This window comes from Heptranchias perlo, chromosome 6, assembly GCF_035084215.1.
Source record: "Heptranchias perlo isolate sHepPer1 chromosome 6, sHepPer1.hap1, whole genome shotgun sequence".
NCBI lineage: Eukaryota > Metazoa > Chordata > Chondrichthyes > Hexanchiformes > Hexanchidae > Heptranchias > Heptranchias perlo.
The window spans coordinates 109,946,380-109,963,613 of record NC_090330.1 but is presented as its reverse complement, the minus strand read 5'-3'; the positions used below and the strand labels follow the sequence as shown (position 1 = coordinate 109,963,613).

Genomic DNA, 17,234 nt, shown 5'->3' with positions numbered 1-17,234 from the left:
TCTTCACACAAAGGGGAGTGGAAATCTGGAACTCTCTCCCCCAAAAAGCTGTTGAGGCCGGGGGTCAAGTGAAAATTCCAAAACTGAGATCGTTAGATTTTTGTTGGGTGAGGGGATTAAGGGTTACAGAACCAAGACGGGTAAATGGAGTTAAGATACAGATCAGACATGATCCAATTGAATGGCGGAACAGGCTCGAGGGGCTGAATGGCCTCTTCCTGTTCCTATTGTGAATGCAGGGTTTTGGATATGTGGGAGATTTCATATATGAGATTGTTTCGACTTCATTCTCTATTTTGTCTCACTCTAGCCTAGCGAACAATTTGAAGAGTCCCCTACAGATTGCCAGAAAGCCCAGATGACCAAATCCTCCCCCACAGTCTCTTTGTCAAATGTAGGCCGTTCTAGGATGTAACGTAGCTTCACTATATTGGACTCAGGTCTACGATCTGACGTATGTACGTGGACAGAAGCATCTTCATAAAACGAAGCTCAACTTCAGGCTTTGAAAACAGCGTTGGTAAAAATTCTAATGTTCAACTTTTTTCACTGTGATGATATTCATTTATTTTATTCAAACTAAAAAAGATTTCTGTGCTGCTGGAAAAGTAACTCAGCAAGACCACAGTCAGCATCTGTATCCCTCAGCGAGAGAAAGAAAACAGGTTGGTAAAGCTAATAAGGTGTCCGCTGTGGCTCAGTGAGAAACACTCCCGTCTCTGAGTCAGAAGGTTGAAGTCCCACTCCACAGACTAGAGCACATCATCCAGGCCGACACTCCCAGTGCAGTACTGAGGGAGTGCTGCACTGTCGGAGGGTCAGTACTGAGGGAGCGCTGCACTGTCGGAGGGTCAGTACTGAGGGAGCGCTGCACTGTCGGAGGGTCAGTACTGAGGGAGTGCTGCACTGTCGGAGGGTCAGTACTGAGGGAGCGCTGCACTGTCGGAGGGTCAGTACTGAGGGAGCGCTGCACTGTCGGAGGGTCAGTACTGAGGGAGCGCTGCACTGTCGGAGGGTCAGTACTGAGGGAGCGCTGCACTGTCGGAGGGTCAGTACTGAGGGAGCGCTGCACTGTCGGAGGGTCAGTACTGAGGGAGCGCTGCACTGTCGGAGGGTCAGTACTGAGGGAGCGCTGCACTGTCGGAGGGTCAGTACTGAGGGAGCGCTGCACTGTCGGTGGTCAGTACTGAGGGAGTGCTGCACTGTCGGAGGGTCAGTACTGAGGGAGTGCTGCACTGTCGGAGGGTCAGTACTGAGGGAGCGCTGCACTGTCGGAGGGTCAGTACTGAGGGAGCGCTGCACTGTCGGAGGGTCAGTACTGAGGGAGCGCTGCACTGTCGGAGGGTCAGTACTGAGGGAGCGCTGCATTGTCGGAGGGTCAGTACTGAGGGAGCGCTGCACTGTCGGAGGGTCAGTACTGAGGGAGCGCTGCACTGTCGGAGGGTCAGTACTGCGGGAGCGCTGCACTGTCGGAGGGTCAGTACTGAGGGAGCGCTGCACTGTCGGAGGGTCAGTACTGAGGGAGCGCTGCACTGTCGGAGGGTCAGTACTGAGGGAGCGCTGCACTGTCGGAGGGTCAGTACTGAGGGAGCGCTGCACTGTCGGAGGGTCAGTACTGAGGGAGCGCTGCACTGTCGGAGGGTCGGTACTGAGGGAGCGCTGCACTGTCGGAGGGTCAGTACTGAGGGAGCGCTGCACTGTCGGAGGGTCGGTACTGAGGGAGTGCTGCACTGTCGGAGGTGCCCTCTTTCAGATGAGATGTTAAACCGAGGCCCCATTGGCCCTCTCAGGTGGATGTAAAAGATCCCATGGTACTATTTGAAGAAGAGTAGGGGAGTTCTCCCCGGTGTCCTGGTCAATATTTATCCCTCAACCAACATCACAAAAATAGATGATCTGGTCATTATCACATTGCTGTTTGTGGGATCTTGCTGTGCGCAAATTGGCTGCTGTGTTTCCTACATTACAACAGTGACTACACTTCAAAAAGTACTTCATTGGCAATAAAATGCTTTGGGACGTTCTGAGGTCACGAAAGGCGCTATATAAATGCAAGTCTTTATAAGGTGTGGATTTGATGAGCCAACCAGCCTTGTTTTGGTGTCAGCTTGATTCAGTGACATACTCTCACTTCTGAAGATGTGAAAGGTGTTATATAAATAAAAGTTTTTCTTTCCCTGCTTTCTTTCCATGCAGTCTTACATTTTAGTTGCCTGTTAAATCATCTCATGATCAGTAACCGAGGGAAGGGATCTGTGCTCGCTGGAGATAATGTGCTGTAACAGTTTAATATTGGTTCACTGCTCCATCTGTCTTAATACGGTTACCTGGGCTGCACGCACTCTCTTTTTATATATGAAACGGTCTGACTTGAAGGCACTCTTAGAAGGTAAGACAGAAAGTCGCAACTTATTTTTCAATGAGTTGATCTCTCTGGAAGATGTTTCACCGCGGAATCTAACAGGTTTGCAGCAACATTCTGCAACACCTCCATCTTATACACTTCCGTCTTATAGACTTCCTCTCTCATTACACAGACCGGCTTTCATATAGTTCACAATCGGTGTTGACGTCATATTACCGCAGCACCAGAACATCTAGCCCCTTGCATGAGACCAGTTTTCCTTCCAGTGGGGACAAAAAGCAGAACGGTACAAGTCCAGAGTCGAAAGGTGCAAAGTTCTGAATTTTGTGACGTCGCCCACACTGGGTGAAGCTGGACTTGGGTTGCCAACTTTGGTTGTATGTATTCCTGGAGGTTTCATCACATGACCGCCTCCTTGAACTGCCCCGCCTCCCCGCACTCCCCCCATTGGTCGCCCAACGTGTCCATCCTCACAGCGTGCCGCCTTCCCACCATCAATTGGAAGCCGATTGGACGATTCTTGACTGTCAGTCAAAACAACCTTCTTCCCCATTGTCAATATTTTTATGACTATTAAATAAAAGTGTTCAAAGAAAATGAAAAAAAAAAACAGTTTATTGATGGCCTTATCAAGAATTTTTCTCCTGGGTTTGCTCACAGCAGTGTCCTGGAGATTAATTTTCAATTCCTGGAGAATCCAGGACAATCCTGGAGGGCTGGCACCCTGAACATGGATGGTTTCAGCTTTCCCCTCCAGGGCTGGTGCCCATCCTCCGAATATAATTATTATTATTTGTTTTTATTTTTGTGCTTCTCAAAGTGAGGGATGTTAGACTGGCACAGGGAGACTAAAATATCCCTGGAATTACTAGGAATTTAAACACAGCTGTCAGTCCTGGCTCAGTGAGTAGCAGTCTTCATCTCTAACTCAGAAGGTTGTGGGTTTAAGCCCCACTTCAGAGACTTGAGCACATAATGCAGCCTGACACTCTCAGTACCGTAGTGAGGGTGTGCTGCACTGTCGGAGGTGCTGTCTTTTGGAAGAGATGTTTAACCGAGATCCCATGGCATTATTTTGAAGAAGAGCAGGGGAGTTCTCCCCAGTGTCCTGGGGCCAATATTTATCCCTCAATCAACATCACTAAAAACAGATTATCTGGTCATTTATTTAATTGCTGTTTGTGGGATCTTGCTGTGCGCAAATTGGCTGCTGCATTTCCTACATTACAACAGTGACTACACTTCAAAAGTACTTCATTGGCTGTAAAGCGCTTTGGGACATCCTGAGGTTGTGAAAGGCGCTATATAAATGCAAATTAGTTAAAAAAATTTCTGGCACAGGGATTCTGTAATATCCTTGGACATGCTAGGATTTAAATAAGTTAAATAACCTGTATTAAAAAATGTACCTCTCAATAAAGTACGAACAGAGCTCAATCATTTAAATGTTAACCTTTTTAAAGACATTTCCCCTCAGAAAAAACAAGAGCAGAAAAGTCCACACACTGTAAGGACCTGATCCCAACGCCCATCCTACGGGACCAAGTCAATGTCCCAGACCACAATATTCCTCCACAATGGTATTCATCCCAATAAAGGAGGCACTATTTAAAGGCGGCACATAGTGACACCACTATTCCTGGCCAGAATGGAGATGATTGGGTAATTCGCCTGTCAATAACGCCTGGAGACTGCACTGCGATAAGTGACTGGGATTGATTTTACGCACAGAATTGGTGTTATGTAACTATCCCCCACTCACTGCATTTTGCTGGAGAAATCATCCTGCTTTTATCGGGAGACGTTGCTGTAGTTTCAGTCATGAGTTCTGTTTGCTGTAGTCAGTAGGGACTCCTTTTAAAAAGACTCTGTTTGCTGTTTGCTGAGTGTATGGACTCTTGCTTGCTGTGAAATGAACTGTTTGCTGTGAGTCCTGCTGTAAGACCCGCCCCCTCCTCCAACTCATTGGCTGAATCAGTGTGACTAAGTGGTGTCAATACTCACTCCTTTATTAAAAAAAACCCTTTCTTTCCTTAAATGAACGCTTAAAATCTAAAATTAATTTCAACGACTAACCCGTTGTATAAATAGAACCCCACAGGGTCCCAGTGGGAGACCACATTTAAACAATTGGTGGACACGACCGGACGTGTTAGATTAATGACACATGGCTAGTCGCTCATATGTTATGTGGTGTTATGTGGTCAGGTCTGTTGAGTAACTGTGAATAATCATCCACCAAATAGACCTCTCTAATATAGCGGGTGCCTTCAGAGGCTAATTGTCCTTAGGTAGCTGTTTCTGCGACATTACAGAAAGAAGCATCATTTCATTTTTTTTTCATTATTAACCTGTCGTTATGGTCTGGAATTCGCTGCCTGAAAGGGCGGTGGAAGCAGATTCGATAATAACTTTCAAAAGGGAATTCGGTAAATACTTGAAATTTGCAGGGCTGTGGGGAAAGAGCAGGGGGAGTGGGAGTGGGAGTGGGAGTTCTCCCCGGTGTCCTGGGCCAATAATTATCCCTCAACCAACATCACAAAAAACAGATTATCTGGTCATTATCACATTGCTGTTTATGGGATCTTGCTGGGCGCAAATTGGCTGCCGCGTTTCCTACACATTACAACAGTGAGTACACTTCAAAAAGTACTTAATTGGCTGTAAAGCGCTTTGGGACGTCCTGAGGTTGTGAAAGGCGCTTTATAAATGAAAGTTCTTTCACATCAACTTTTCTTTTACTCTCTTCCTGTTCTGCTGACCTCTGGTGTAGATGCTTTAATCACAGTCAGCTTTGTGGCAATCTTTGCACACAATATTTATCTGCTTTTACAAACACATGAAAACGTCGGACAGGAAAGGACCAGTTGGTCGATCAGGCTTGCCCCACACCTCATGATGCCTGGAGCACCATGACTAAACATTTCTTACCGTCCTGGCAGCCATGTAATCTCCCGGGAGATACAAAAAAAAACAGAGAAAAAAATCCCACGGCTAATAAGGGGAAAAAATACTCTGGAAAATTCCTCTCCAACCTCAGACAATCAAAACCAGTCCAGGAGATCACACGGACCAAGTGTTATCTATAAAGACCTTCGATATGATGTGATCTCTGCCCCAGTCAGGAACCAGTCCAGTTCCCTCTTGAAGGCAGAGAGTCAGCACCGACCACACCGGCCGGCAACACAGTCCAGAGGCTCACTCCCCTCCGGGGAAAGAGGAATTGCCCAATGTCCAGTCTATTCCCACTCTTCCATAGTTTGAACTCATGTGCGCTGGTCCTCCCCAATCTGTCAAACTGGAATAATCATGGAATCATAGATTCATGGAATCATAGAATGGTTACAGCACAGAAGGAGGCCATTCAGCCCATCGAGCCTGTGCCGGCTCTTTGTAAGAGCAATCCAGTTAGTCCCATTCCCCTGCTCTCTCCCCATAGCTCTGAAAACGTTTTCCCTTCAAATATTTACACAATTCCCTTTTGAAGGCCAGGATTGAATCTGCCTCCACCACCCCCTCGGGCAGTGCATTCCAGATCCTGACCACTCGCTGCGTAAAAAAGTTTTTCCTCATGTCCCCTTTGGTTCTTTTGCCAATCACCTTAAATCTGTGTCCTCTGGTTCTCGACCCTTCCGCCAATGGGGACAGTTTCTCTTTATTTATTTTATCTAAACCCGTCATGATTTTGAATAATCTATCAATACTCTCTACATAAATAGTCCCTAAATGTAGCCCGTGGATGACTAATTCAGTAACATGACCACCAAGCTACCGTACCCTTAGAGAAAATGGAGCAAAGGAGGATTGCAAGCCTGAAACACACTTAAATTAATGGGCAGGCTGTGTTACGGGTGTGCTACCTTCCCTGCCCAATTTTCCTCTATGCGCTTTACCCAAAGTGATGTCTTCTGTCCAAGTGCTAGAGCAGGGAAATGTGCCTCATACGTCAGCAGTGGGCACACCCGGCACAGTCCGGGAGTCTCGGCACTCAGAGGAATCAGAGAAATCTTCTGGCCAAACTTCGGTCTCACCAAACTAAACGAGTTCTTTTGCGTTAGTTGTTTCTGACTTGTATCTTTGTACGTGATCTCTCAGTCACAGCACGTGGCTATTTTGTACAAAGCAACTGCCCTTTAAAGGTTGGCAGCTGGGATTTAGTAAACAAAGGAAAGACTTGCATTTATACAGTGCCTTTTAACAACCTCAGGACGTCCCAAAGCGCTTTACAGTACTTAAAAGCAGTACTTTGAAAGTACTAGGCTTCAAAGTACTTTTTGAAGTGTAGCCACTGTTGTAATGTAGGAAATGCAGCAGCCAATTTGCACACAGCAAGATCCCACAAACAGCAATGTGATAATGACCAGATAATCTGTTTTAGTGATGTTGGTTGAGGGATAAATATTGGTCAGGACACCAGGGAGAACTAGTTGTGAGATCTTTCACGCTCATTATGGTTTAACGGCACCTCCAACAGTGCTGCCTCTCCAACATGGCAGCACTCCCTCAGTACTGACCCTCCGACAGTGCGGCGCTCCCTCAGTACTGACCCTCTGACAGTGCGGCGCTCCCTCAGTACTGACCCTCTGACAGTGCAGCACTTCCTCAGTACTGACCCTCCGACAGTGCAGCGCTTCCTCAGTACTGACCCTCCGACAGTGCAGCGCTCCCTCAGTACTGACCCTCCGACAGTGCAGCGCTCCCTCAGTACTGACCCTCCGACAGTGCAGTGCTCCCTCAGTACTGACCCTCCGACAGTGCAGCGCTCCCTCAGTACTGCACTGGGTGTGTTAGCCTAAATTTTGTGCTTAAGTCTCTGGAGTGGGGCTCGAACCCTTAACTTTCTGGATTAGTGGCGAGGGTGATGTCCACTGAGCCACAGCTGACACCGGCATATTTTAAAAATTACTTTGTCCCTTAAATCACTAGAACTCTAAAAATGGACTTTAATAATTCCCCAAAACCTACCATATGGCGGAATTTTATTTAATGGACTGACTATTCTGTGAGGCCCTCGAGCTCCCTGACCAAGTTCCCAATAATTTGTCTATCTACCCGTCTCTGTATTTTTGTAAATGAGTTGAAGTTTGATATCGGAGAGCCACAAGTCTCCTTTCTACACTTCCCTCTTCATGGGAAGAACTGGAAGACTTTGATTTATTGCTTATCCTTTTAGATGCTTCTCTGATGGTTGGCCAGCTGGTTGCCTAACACGCCCGGAAACCGATCACGGGGGTGGGGGGGGGAGAAATTCAGATGAGACGTTAAGCCGAGGCCCCGTCTGCCCCCTGAGGTGGATGTAAAAGATCCCACGACCACTATTTCCAAAGCCGGAAATGGGCCATGACCATTTTTCACCCCGAAAACTTTCCCAATAGGTCGATGGGTTGGGCCAATGTGAAAGACTGAGTAGCAGTGAGTTGTTAAGCTTTGAGGTTATGGTCAGAACCCAGAGATCATGAATTCAAAACCCACCGTGATGTCAAATTGAAGTCAATAAATGTGGTCATTTGTGGGCTGGTATCAGTAAAAGCGACTACGGAACCTGCCGGATTGATGTAAAGACCCAAGGTGAGGGAACCTGCCGTCCTTACCCAGGTGGGCCTACACGAGACCCCAGTCCCCGCACTATTGTGGCTGACCCTGAATGCCCTCTGAAGTGACCTCCCAAGCTACCCTGATGAACAAGCCATTGCTACGACGAGCGATGTAAACGTGGCCTGAACAGCCTCCCACCGACACCGAGAATTAAAAAGATTATAACCAAATATTTTAGCTGTTTTGAGCAAACTGGAAATCCCAATCAGGCTTCAAGAATAAACAATCCCTGTGCATAATATAGAAAAGGAACTAAACTCCCACTGATACTCACAGATACTTACTGATGCTCACTGATACTCACTGATACTGATGCTCACTGATACTCACTGATACTGATGCTCACTGATACTGATATTCACTGATACTCACTGATGCTCACTGATACTTACTGATGCTCACTGATACTGATGCTCACTGATACTCACTGATACTGATGCTCACTGATACTCAATGATACTGATGCTCACTGATACTGATGCTCACTGATACTCACTGATACTGATGCTCACTGATACTCAATGATACTGATGCTCACTGATACTGATGCTCACTGATACTCACTGATACCGATGCTCACTGATACTGATGCTCACTGATACTCACTGATACTGATGCTCACTGATGCTCACTGATACTGATGCTCATTGATACTCACTGATACTGATGCTCATTGATACTCACTGATACTGATGCTCACTGATACCGTTGCTCACTGATACTGATGCTAACTGATACTGATGCTCATTGATACTCACTGATACCGATACTCACTGGTACCGATACTGATGCTCACTGATACCGATGCTCACTGACACCGATGCTCACTGGTACTGATGCTCACTGATACTCACTGATACTGATGCTCACTGATACCGATACTCACGCTCACTGGTACTGATGCTCACTGATACTCACTGATACTGATGCTCACTGATACTCACTGATACTGATGCTCGCTGATACTCACTGATACCGATACTCACGCTCACTGATACTGATACTCACGCTCACTAATACTCACTGATGCTCACTGATGCTCACTCATGCTGTTGCTCACTGATGCTCACTGTGTGGTTTCAACACATTAAGGTGTAGTTTGACACTGAAAAATCCCATCTAATGCATGGTTGTGGAGATATTTATTAGAATCAGTCCCCTCACAATGATGGCTAGGTAATTATTATAAATCAAATGTTTGGATTCAGTGGTATCTGATTGCTAATCCCTTTCATGGTCCTCAGGATGTCCAAAAGCACTTGAATTAACTTTTGAAATGTGGCAGCCAATTGAGACACAGCAAGCTCACACCAAAGCAGTGAGATAAATGTCCAGGTAATCTGTTTTGGTGCGAATCTGTTGACAGGACTCTGGGAGAACTCCCATGCTCCTGATCAAGGGAAGTTTTACATCCATCCTGAGCAGGAAGACGGGGCCTCGGTTTAACGTCTCCCTCAGTACTGCACTCGGAGTGTCAGCCTAGATTAAGGTCAATAATCATGGAGCATAGATTTAAAGTGATTGGTAGAAGGATTAGAGCAGAAATGAGGACATTTTTTTCACCCAGACGGTGGTGGGGGTCTGGAACTCACTGCCTGAGAGGGTGGGAGAGGCAGAAACCCTCAACTCATTTAAAAAATACCTGGATGTGCACCTGAAGAGCCGTGACCCGCAGGGCTACGGACCAAATGTGGGAAAGTGGGATTAGGCTGGGTGGCTCGTTTCTCAGCCGGCACGGACACGATGGGCCGAATGGCCTCCTTCTGTGCCGTCAATTTTCAATGATTCTATGATGATGGGCTCAAGTCTCTGGGAATCCCATTGCCAGATTTCATCTGTTCAATCGTTTGGAGGGTCGAATGGTGCGGGAGGGTGTATAAGACGTGGGGGTGGAGGTTATACAGGTCGGGTGGCTGTCTCCACGCTCTGATGTGTTTTGCTAAAACTACATTCACAATAAATCACAGAAAGTGCCGTACAAAAATCCAGCAAATTCAGTGTGGTAATTCATTAGATGTGAAACACTTTGGGATGCCCTGAGGATGTGATTAATGTAAGTTCTTCCATGTATTGAAAGTCCAACACTTAAAATCACAGCGGGAATGGAGCATTATGGTTAGTTGGGGGTTAACAGACTCCTTAATTCAAACTGCAATGGATCAGTGGAGGCACCAGGGAATCAAAGCCAGGGAAAGACTGCATTACTGCACCTGATCCGGGCTGACACTTCAGTGCAGTACTGAGGGAGTGCTGCACTGTCGGAGGGTCAGTACTGAGGGAGTGCTGCACTGTCGGAGGGTCAGTACTGAGGGAGTGCTGCACTGTCGGAGGGTCAGTACTGAGGGAGCACTGCACTGTTGGAGGGTCAGTACTGAGGGAGTGCTGCACTGTCGGAGGGTCAGTACTGAGGGAGTGCTGCCCTGTCGGAGGGTCAGTACTGAGGGAGCGCTGCACTGTCGGAGGGTCAGTACTGAGGGAGCGCTGCCCTGTCGGAGGGTCAGTACTGAGGGAGCGCTGCACTGTCGGAGGGTCAGTACTGAGGGAGTGCTGCACTGTCGGAGGGTCAGTACTGAGGGAGTGCTGCACTGTCGGAGGGTCAGTACTGAGGGAGCGCTGCCCTGTCGGAGGGTCAGTACTGAGGGAGCGCTGCACTGTCGGAGGGTCAGTACTGAGGGAGTGCTGCACTGTCGGAGGGTCAGCACTGAGGGAGTGCTGCACTGTCGGAGGGTCAGTACTGAGGGAGTGATGCACTGTCGGAGGGTCAGTACTGAGGGAGTGATGCACTGTCGGAGGGTCAGTACTGCGGGAGTGATGCACTGTCGGAGGTGCCGTCTTTCAGATGAGACATTAAACCGAGGCCCCGTCTGCCCTCTCAGGTGGATGTAAAAGATTCCATGGCACTATTTCAAAGAAGAGCAGGTGAGTTCTCCCTGGTGTCCTGGCCAATATTTATCACAGGAACATAGGAACAGGAGTAGGCCATTCAGCCCCTCGTGCCTGCTCCGCCATTTGATAAGATCATGGCTGATCTGTGATCTAACTCCATATACCTGCCTTTGGCCCATATCCCTTAATACCTTTGGTTGCCAAAAAGCTATCTATCTCACATTTAAATTTAGCAATTGAGCTAGTATCAATTGCTGTTTGCGGAAGAGAGTTCCAAACTTCTACCACCCTTTGTGTGTAGAAATGTTTTCTAATCTCGCTCCTGAAAGGTCTGGCTCTAATTTTTAGACTGTGCCCCCTACTCCTAGAATCCCCAACCAGTGGAAATAGTTTCTCTCTATCCACCCTATCCGTTCCCCTTAATGTCTTATAAACTTCGATCAGATCACCCCTTAACCTTCGAAACTCTACAGAATACAACCCCAATTTGTGTAATCTCTCCTCGTAACTTAACCCTTGAAGTCCGGGTATCATTCTAGTAAACCTACGCTGCACTCCCTCCAAGGCCAATATGTCCTTCCGAAGGTGCGGTGCCCAGAACTGCTCACAGTACTCCAGGTGCGGTCTAACCAGGGTTTTGTGTAGCTGCAGCATAACTTCTGCCCTCTTGTACTCTAGTCCTCTGGATATAAAGGCCAGCATTCCATTAGCCTTATTGATTATTTTCTGCACCTGTTCATGACACTTCAATGATCTATGTACCTGAACCCCCTAAGTCCCTTTGGACATCCACTGTTTTTAACTTTTTATCCCTCAACCAACATCACTAAAAAACAGATTATCTGATCATTATCACATATGATCTTTGATGTAACCCCTTCTGTATGATTATAGATTATTGTTGCATCACCCAGCTGAGAGATTTATAGATTATTGATGCGTTTCTGATATGTGATCATTACTTTGAAATGCAGAGACCATTGTTATATGGTTAAAGATATTCTCAACTGGATCCCATCTCACCAATGAGATGAATGGCCAGTTCATCAGCTCATAAAGCTGTTTAATTGGCCAGGACACCAGGAGAACTCCCTGGCCCTGTTTGAGTAGTATCATGGGATTTTTAAAATACATACGAACATACGAACATACGAACATACGACAGACAAAGACCCCTCTTGCCGACTGGGTAAACTATGACACTAAGCAATGTTTGTTTAATGTCAAAAAAAATGCCAATATTAAACTTTAACCATGTGAAAACCGAAAATATCTTTTCAAATTGAAAGTAGAAATCCATGTGAAGCAAGCTGGACACTGCACTCCGAACTCTGCACTCTGCACTCTGAACTGTGCATCATTTCTTTGCTCTCAATGAATAAATCAGCATTAAATTGTACTGATTAAGAGCAGAGATACACGTGTGTGGCAAACTAAGGGTTAACTAGAGGAACAAAGCCTCGGAAATTGACTCTTTACCAGAAAACAACAGTCAGAATGTTTCTCCAGATTGCACTTCTCAGAAATAATTATTCTGCTTCATTAGTATTTGCAAGGGACGACACAGTAGCATCATCTCATCAATATTCACATCAGACAATATTGAGAATAGTGAAGGAAGTAATAATTTCTGGGGATGCTCCTCTTTACAAGGAAATTCTAAAGATCTCATAGAATCAAAGAAATTACAGCACAGAAGGAGGCCATTCAGCCCATCGTGCCGGTGCTAGCTCTTTAACTGGAGATTTCTACTCTGAACCCATCTTCCTGCACTTTCCCTGTACCCTTTTATATTCTTCCTTGTCAAATACTTATGCAATTCCTCTTTAAATCAGGTTGCAGTCTTCCACTCAGTAGCCCCTAGTGGTAAAACATTTTCTGTTTCAATAACCCTCTGTGTGAAAACATATCTTCTAACTTGGAATACTGTGTACAGTTCTGGTCACCCTATTATAGAAAGGATATTATTAAACTAGAAAGAGTGCAGAAAAGATTTACTAGGATGCTACCGGGACTTGATGGTTTGACTTATAGGGAGAGGTTAGACAGACTGAGACTTTTTTCCCTGGAGAGTAGGAGGTTTAGGGGTGATCTTATAGAGGTCTATAAAATAATGAGGGGCATAGATAAGGTAGATAGTCAAAATCTTTTCCCAAAGGTAGGGGAGTCTATAACGAGGGGGCATAGATTTAAGGTGAGAGGGGAGAGATACAAAAGGGTCCAGAGGGGCAATTTTTTCACTCAAAGGGTGGTGAGTGTCTGGAACGAGCTGCCAGAGGCAGTAGTAGAGGCGGGTACAATTTTGTCTTTTAAAAAGCATTTGGACAGTTACATGGGTAAGATGGGTATAGAGGGATATGGGCCAAGTGCAGGCAATTGGGACTAGCTTAGTGGTATAAACTGGGCGACATGGACATGTTGGGCCGAAGGGCCTGTTTCCATGTTGTAAACTTCTATGATTCTAACTTCTCCCTCCATTCTTCCAATGATAACCCTCAGTCTGATTTAAGAAGCTCCAGTGTCAGATTTTTTTTTGCAATCAAGACCTTGGAGAGATTTACTAGAATGTTTCCAGGGATAAGGGACTTCAGTTATGTGGAGAGACTGGAAAAACTGGGGTTGTTCTCCTTAGAGCAGAGAAGGTTAAGGGGAGATTTAATCGAGGTGTTCAAAATTATGAGGGGTTTTGATAGAGTAAATAAGGAGAAACTGTTTCCAGTGGCGGGAGGGTCGGTAACCAGAGGACACAGATTTAAGATAATTGGCCAAAGAAGCATGGGGGAGATGAGGAGAAATGTTTTTACGCAGCGAGTTGTGATGATCCGGAATGCGCTGCCTGAAAGGGCGGTGGAAGCAGATTCAATAATAACTTTCAAAAGGGAATTGGATAAATACTTGAAAAGGAAAAATTTGCATGGCTCTGGGGGAAGAGCAGGGGAGTGGGACTAATTGGACAGCTCTTTCAAAGAGCCGGCACAGGCATGATGGGCCAAATGGCCTCTTTCTGTGTTGTAAGATTCTATGATTCTAACACCAGTCGATATTCTGGATCCATTGTGTGTCTACAGCTCACTGAAGAGCTGCTTGGTGTCCAGGTGATAGAGTTTTTTAGCACCCTTTAACCTGATTGGAATCGCTCTGTGATTTCTGCCATGTTATTTTGCCCTCTATTTGGAAATTAGTGCTTAACAAATTAAAATAAAATTAAAACATACTGACCATAATCTATCAAAAAGAACACAGTGCGAAAAAAAACAGATTTGTTCTGGATAAATTTAAACGTCGTGAAGCTTTTTGCAAATGATCTCCTGTTCAGTGTGAACATTTTACCATCTGTACGTCTAAAAAAATGGGGATAGTTGCACAGTCCATGACCTGTCGGCCGTACCTCAAACCTTTCTCTAAAATTATAGTTACACATTGAAACTTAATACTTTCCTGCATTAACTGCGATTACCGAATGATTCACGATTGGTGGAATTTGCTTCAGTAGCAAAACTGGACAGATATTCCTTATTAAACATCTTGACAATATGTATTTCTACCAAAAATGAGAACTGGGTATCTTCTTTACCTTGTAACTGTGCAGCAAAGAAAAGCAAGGCAGCCAGGAGGAAATAGTTTCGAGTTCTTATAAACCACATCGCTCTCCAATATGTAGTCATTTACCCATTAAATCAAGCACACTGGGTCCAGATGGAGAATCGAGCTCCACTCTCAGTGATTATCACAAAATAATCAAGGAGTTAAAATGAAATCCTGTTGAACGACCGAGCCCTGGCATTGTACCTGCCACTCCACTACTAACATGTGAGTGAACTGCTCCACAACTCATTCCCCTGCACCAGAAGTGACGTAACTCTGTGGTTAGTTATGTGAACAGATGTGCTTTCGATTTTTCTGTTAAAATAACTTTTTATAGTCAGGGTGTTTATTCTGATTAAGATCTGTTTATTCATGAGCTGGTAAACTCTCCGCCTGTCTCTGCCAGCCTATCTCTTTCTAGCTTTTTAGCAACCTAGAATCATGGAATCTTACAGCACAGATGGAGGCCATTCGGCCCATTGTGTCTGAGCCGACTCTTTGAAAGAGCTGTCCAATTAGACCCATTCCCCAGCTCTTTCCCCGTAGCCCCGCAAATTCCCCCCTTTCAAGTATTTATCCAATTCCCTTTTGAAAGTTATTATTGAATCTGCTTCCACCGCCCTTTCAGGCAGTGAATGCCTAATCTACACATTTTCATGATTGATGGTGTTTTATTTTTTAACGTGTTGTTATTTACATCGTGCAGTGACCTCACTGAGCGTTAATTACCCTCCTTCTCTCCTTCCTTCCCGCCCTTCTTTCCTCCTTTCCACTTTTCCTTCTTCCTTTCTTCCCTGCACCCTCCTTTCCTCTTCTGATTGACAGTTGAATTTTAATGTTGACAGGGTGACATTGACTGTCTGCTAACAACACGACAAACTTGCATTTATATAGCGCCTTTACCACAGTACTCGATGAGCAAGAATTTCCTACAACTAAATATTGGGAAGACTGAGGCCATTGTCTTCGGGCCCCGCCACAAACTCCGTTCTCTCGCCACCGACTCCATCCCTCTCCCCGGCCACTGTCTGAGGCTGAAACAGACCGTTCGCAACCTCGGCGTCCTATTGGACCCTGAGCTTAGCTTCCGACCACATATCCGCTCCATCACCAAGACCGCCTACTTCCACCTCCTTAACATCGCCCGTCTCCGTCCGTCTCAACTCATCTGCTGCTGAAACCCTCATCCATGCCTTTGTTACCTCCAGACTGGACTATTCCAATGCTCTCCTGGCCGGCCTCCCACCTCCCACCCTCCATAAACTCGAGCTCATCCAAAACTCTGCTGCCCCGTATCCTAACTCGCACCAAGTCCCGTTCACCCATCACCCCCTGTGCTCGCTGACCTACATTGGCTCCCGGTCCAGAAACACCTTGATTTTAAAATTCTCATCCTTGATTTCAAATCCCTCCATGGCCTCGCCCCTCCCAATCTCTGTAACCTCCTCCAGCCCCATAACCCTCCGAGATCTCTGCGCTCCTCCAATTCTGGCCTCTTGTCCATCCCCGATTTCCTTTGCTCCACCATTGGCGGCCGTGCCTTCAGCTGCCTGGGCCCTAAGCTCTGGAATTCCCTCCCTAAATCTCTCCGCCTCTCTCTCCTCCTTTAAGACGCTCCTTAAAACCGCCCTCTTTGACCAAGCTTTTGGTCACCTGTCCTAATATCTCCTTATGTGGCTCGGTGTCAAATTTTGTTTGATAATCGCTCCTGTGAAGCACCTTGGGACGTTTTACTACGTTAAAGGCATTACATGAATGCAAGTTGTTGTTGTAGTAAAACATCCCAAGGCGCTTCACAGGAGCGATTATCAAACAAAATCTGACACCGAGCCACATAAGGAGATATTAGGACAGGTGACCAAAAGCTTGGTCAAAGATGGAGGTTTTAAGCAGAGTCTTAAAGGAGGAGAGAGAGGTAGAGAGGTTTAGGGAGGGAATTCCAGAGCTTAGGGCCCAGGCAGCTGAAGGCACGGCCGCCAATGGTGGAGTGATGAAAATCGGGGATGCGCAAGAGGCCAGAATTGGAGGAGCGCAGAGATCTTGGAAGGTTGTAGGGCTGGAGGAGGTTACAGAGATAGGGAAGGGCGAGGCCATGGGGGGATTTGAAAACCAGAATGAGAATTTTAAAATCGAGGCGTTGCTGGACCGGGAGCCAATGTCGGACAGCGAGCACAGGGGGGCGATGGGCTTTGGTGCGAGTTAGAAAACAGGCAGCAGAGTTTCAGATGAGAACAGTAAGAAAGTGGAATGATGAATTGTCTGGGAACTTTTAAAACTTTGACTTGGTTTGAAACCACCCACACTGAAATCATCCACGTCTGTGTCAAAGTGAAGCCATAATCACTTCACATGGAAACAAACTGTGCTCTGTCGTTGCCTGATAAGGTGATGGTGCTTCCAATAGAAAGTCTTCCCTTCAAATGAAGTGGCTGTAACTTTCAGAGGAAGCATGCGAACAAACAGAACAGAAACCCACCTTCTCACTCCCCACTTCTCTAACGAAAGTTAGGTCGGACATTTGTGTGAGGCACCTTTATACCAATGACAGGAACAGGAGAAGATCCTGATCCTTGTGCCCCATTTCATTTGAACATCCACATGTCCCTTTTGTAAAATAACTTCAATAAATGAGGGTTTTATTCCCCCGATCTTTAAAGGACAGGATTAACTGATGAGAGTTGTAAGTGCAGCAAAAACCACATATATTGGGTCCAACGGTTGTCATTCATTTCAACCAACCTCCACTTACCTCATGCTTTTAACGCAGAAAATATCCCAGGGGGCTTAACAGGAAGGGAAGGGG

General features: G+C 46.1%; 1 protein-coding gene across 2 annotated transcripts in view; it reads right to left on the bottom strand.

Moving 5' to 3' along the window:
- zgc:174945 (uncharacterized protein LOC793867 homolog) overlaps positions 1-14,723 on the bottom strand; it is a 39,942-nt gene extending 25,219 nt beyond the window's left edge. For both annotated transcript variants that reach the window (XM_067985513.1, XM_067985515.1), the window contains exon 1: positions 14,421-14,723. In XM_067985513.1, the coding sequence (XP_067841614.1) occupies positions 14,421-14,511 (91 nt within the window). In that variant the 5' untranslated portion in view covers positions 14,512-14,723. The remainder of the gene's footprint in view (positions 1-14,420) is intronic.
- Between the last annotated feature and the right edge of the window lie 2,511 nt (positions 14,724-17,234).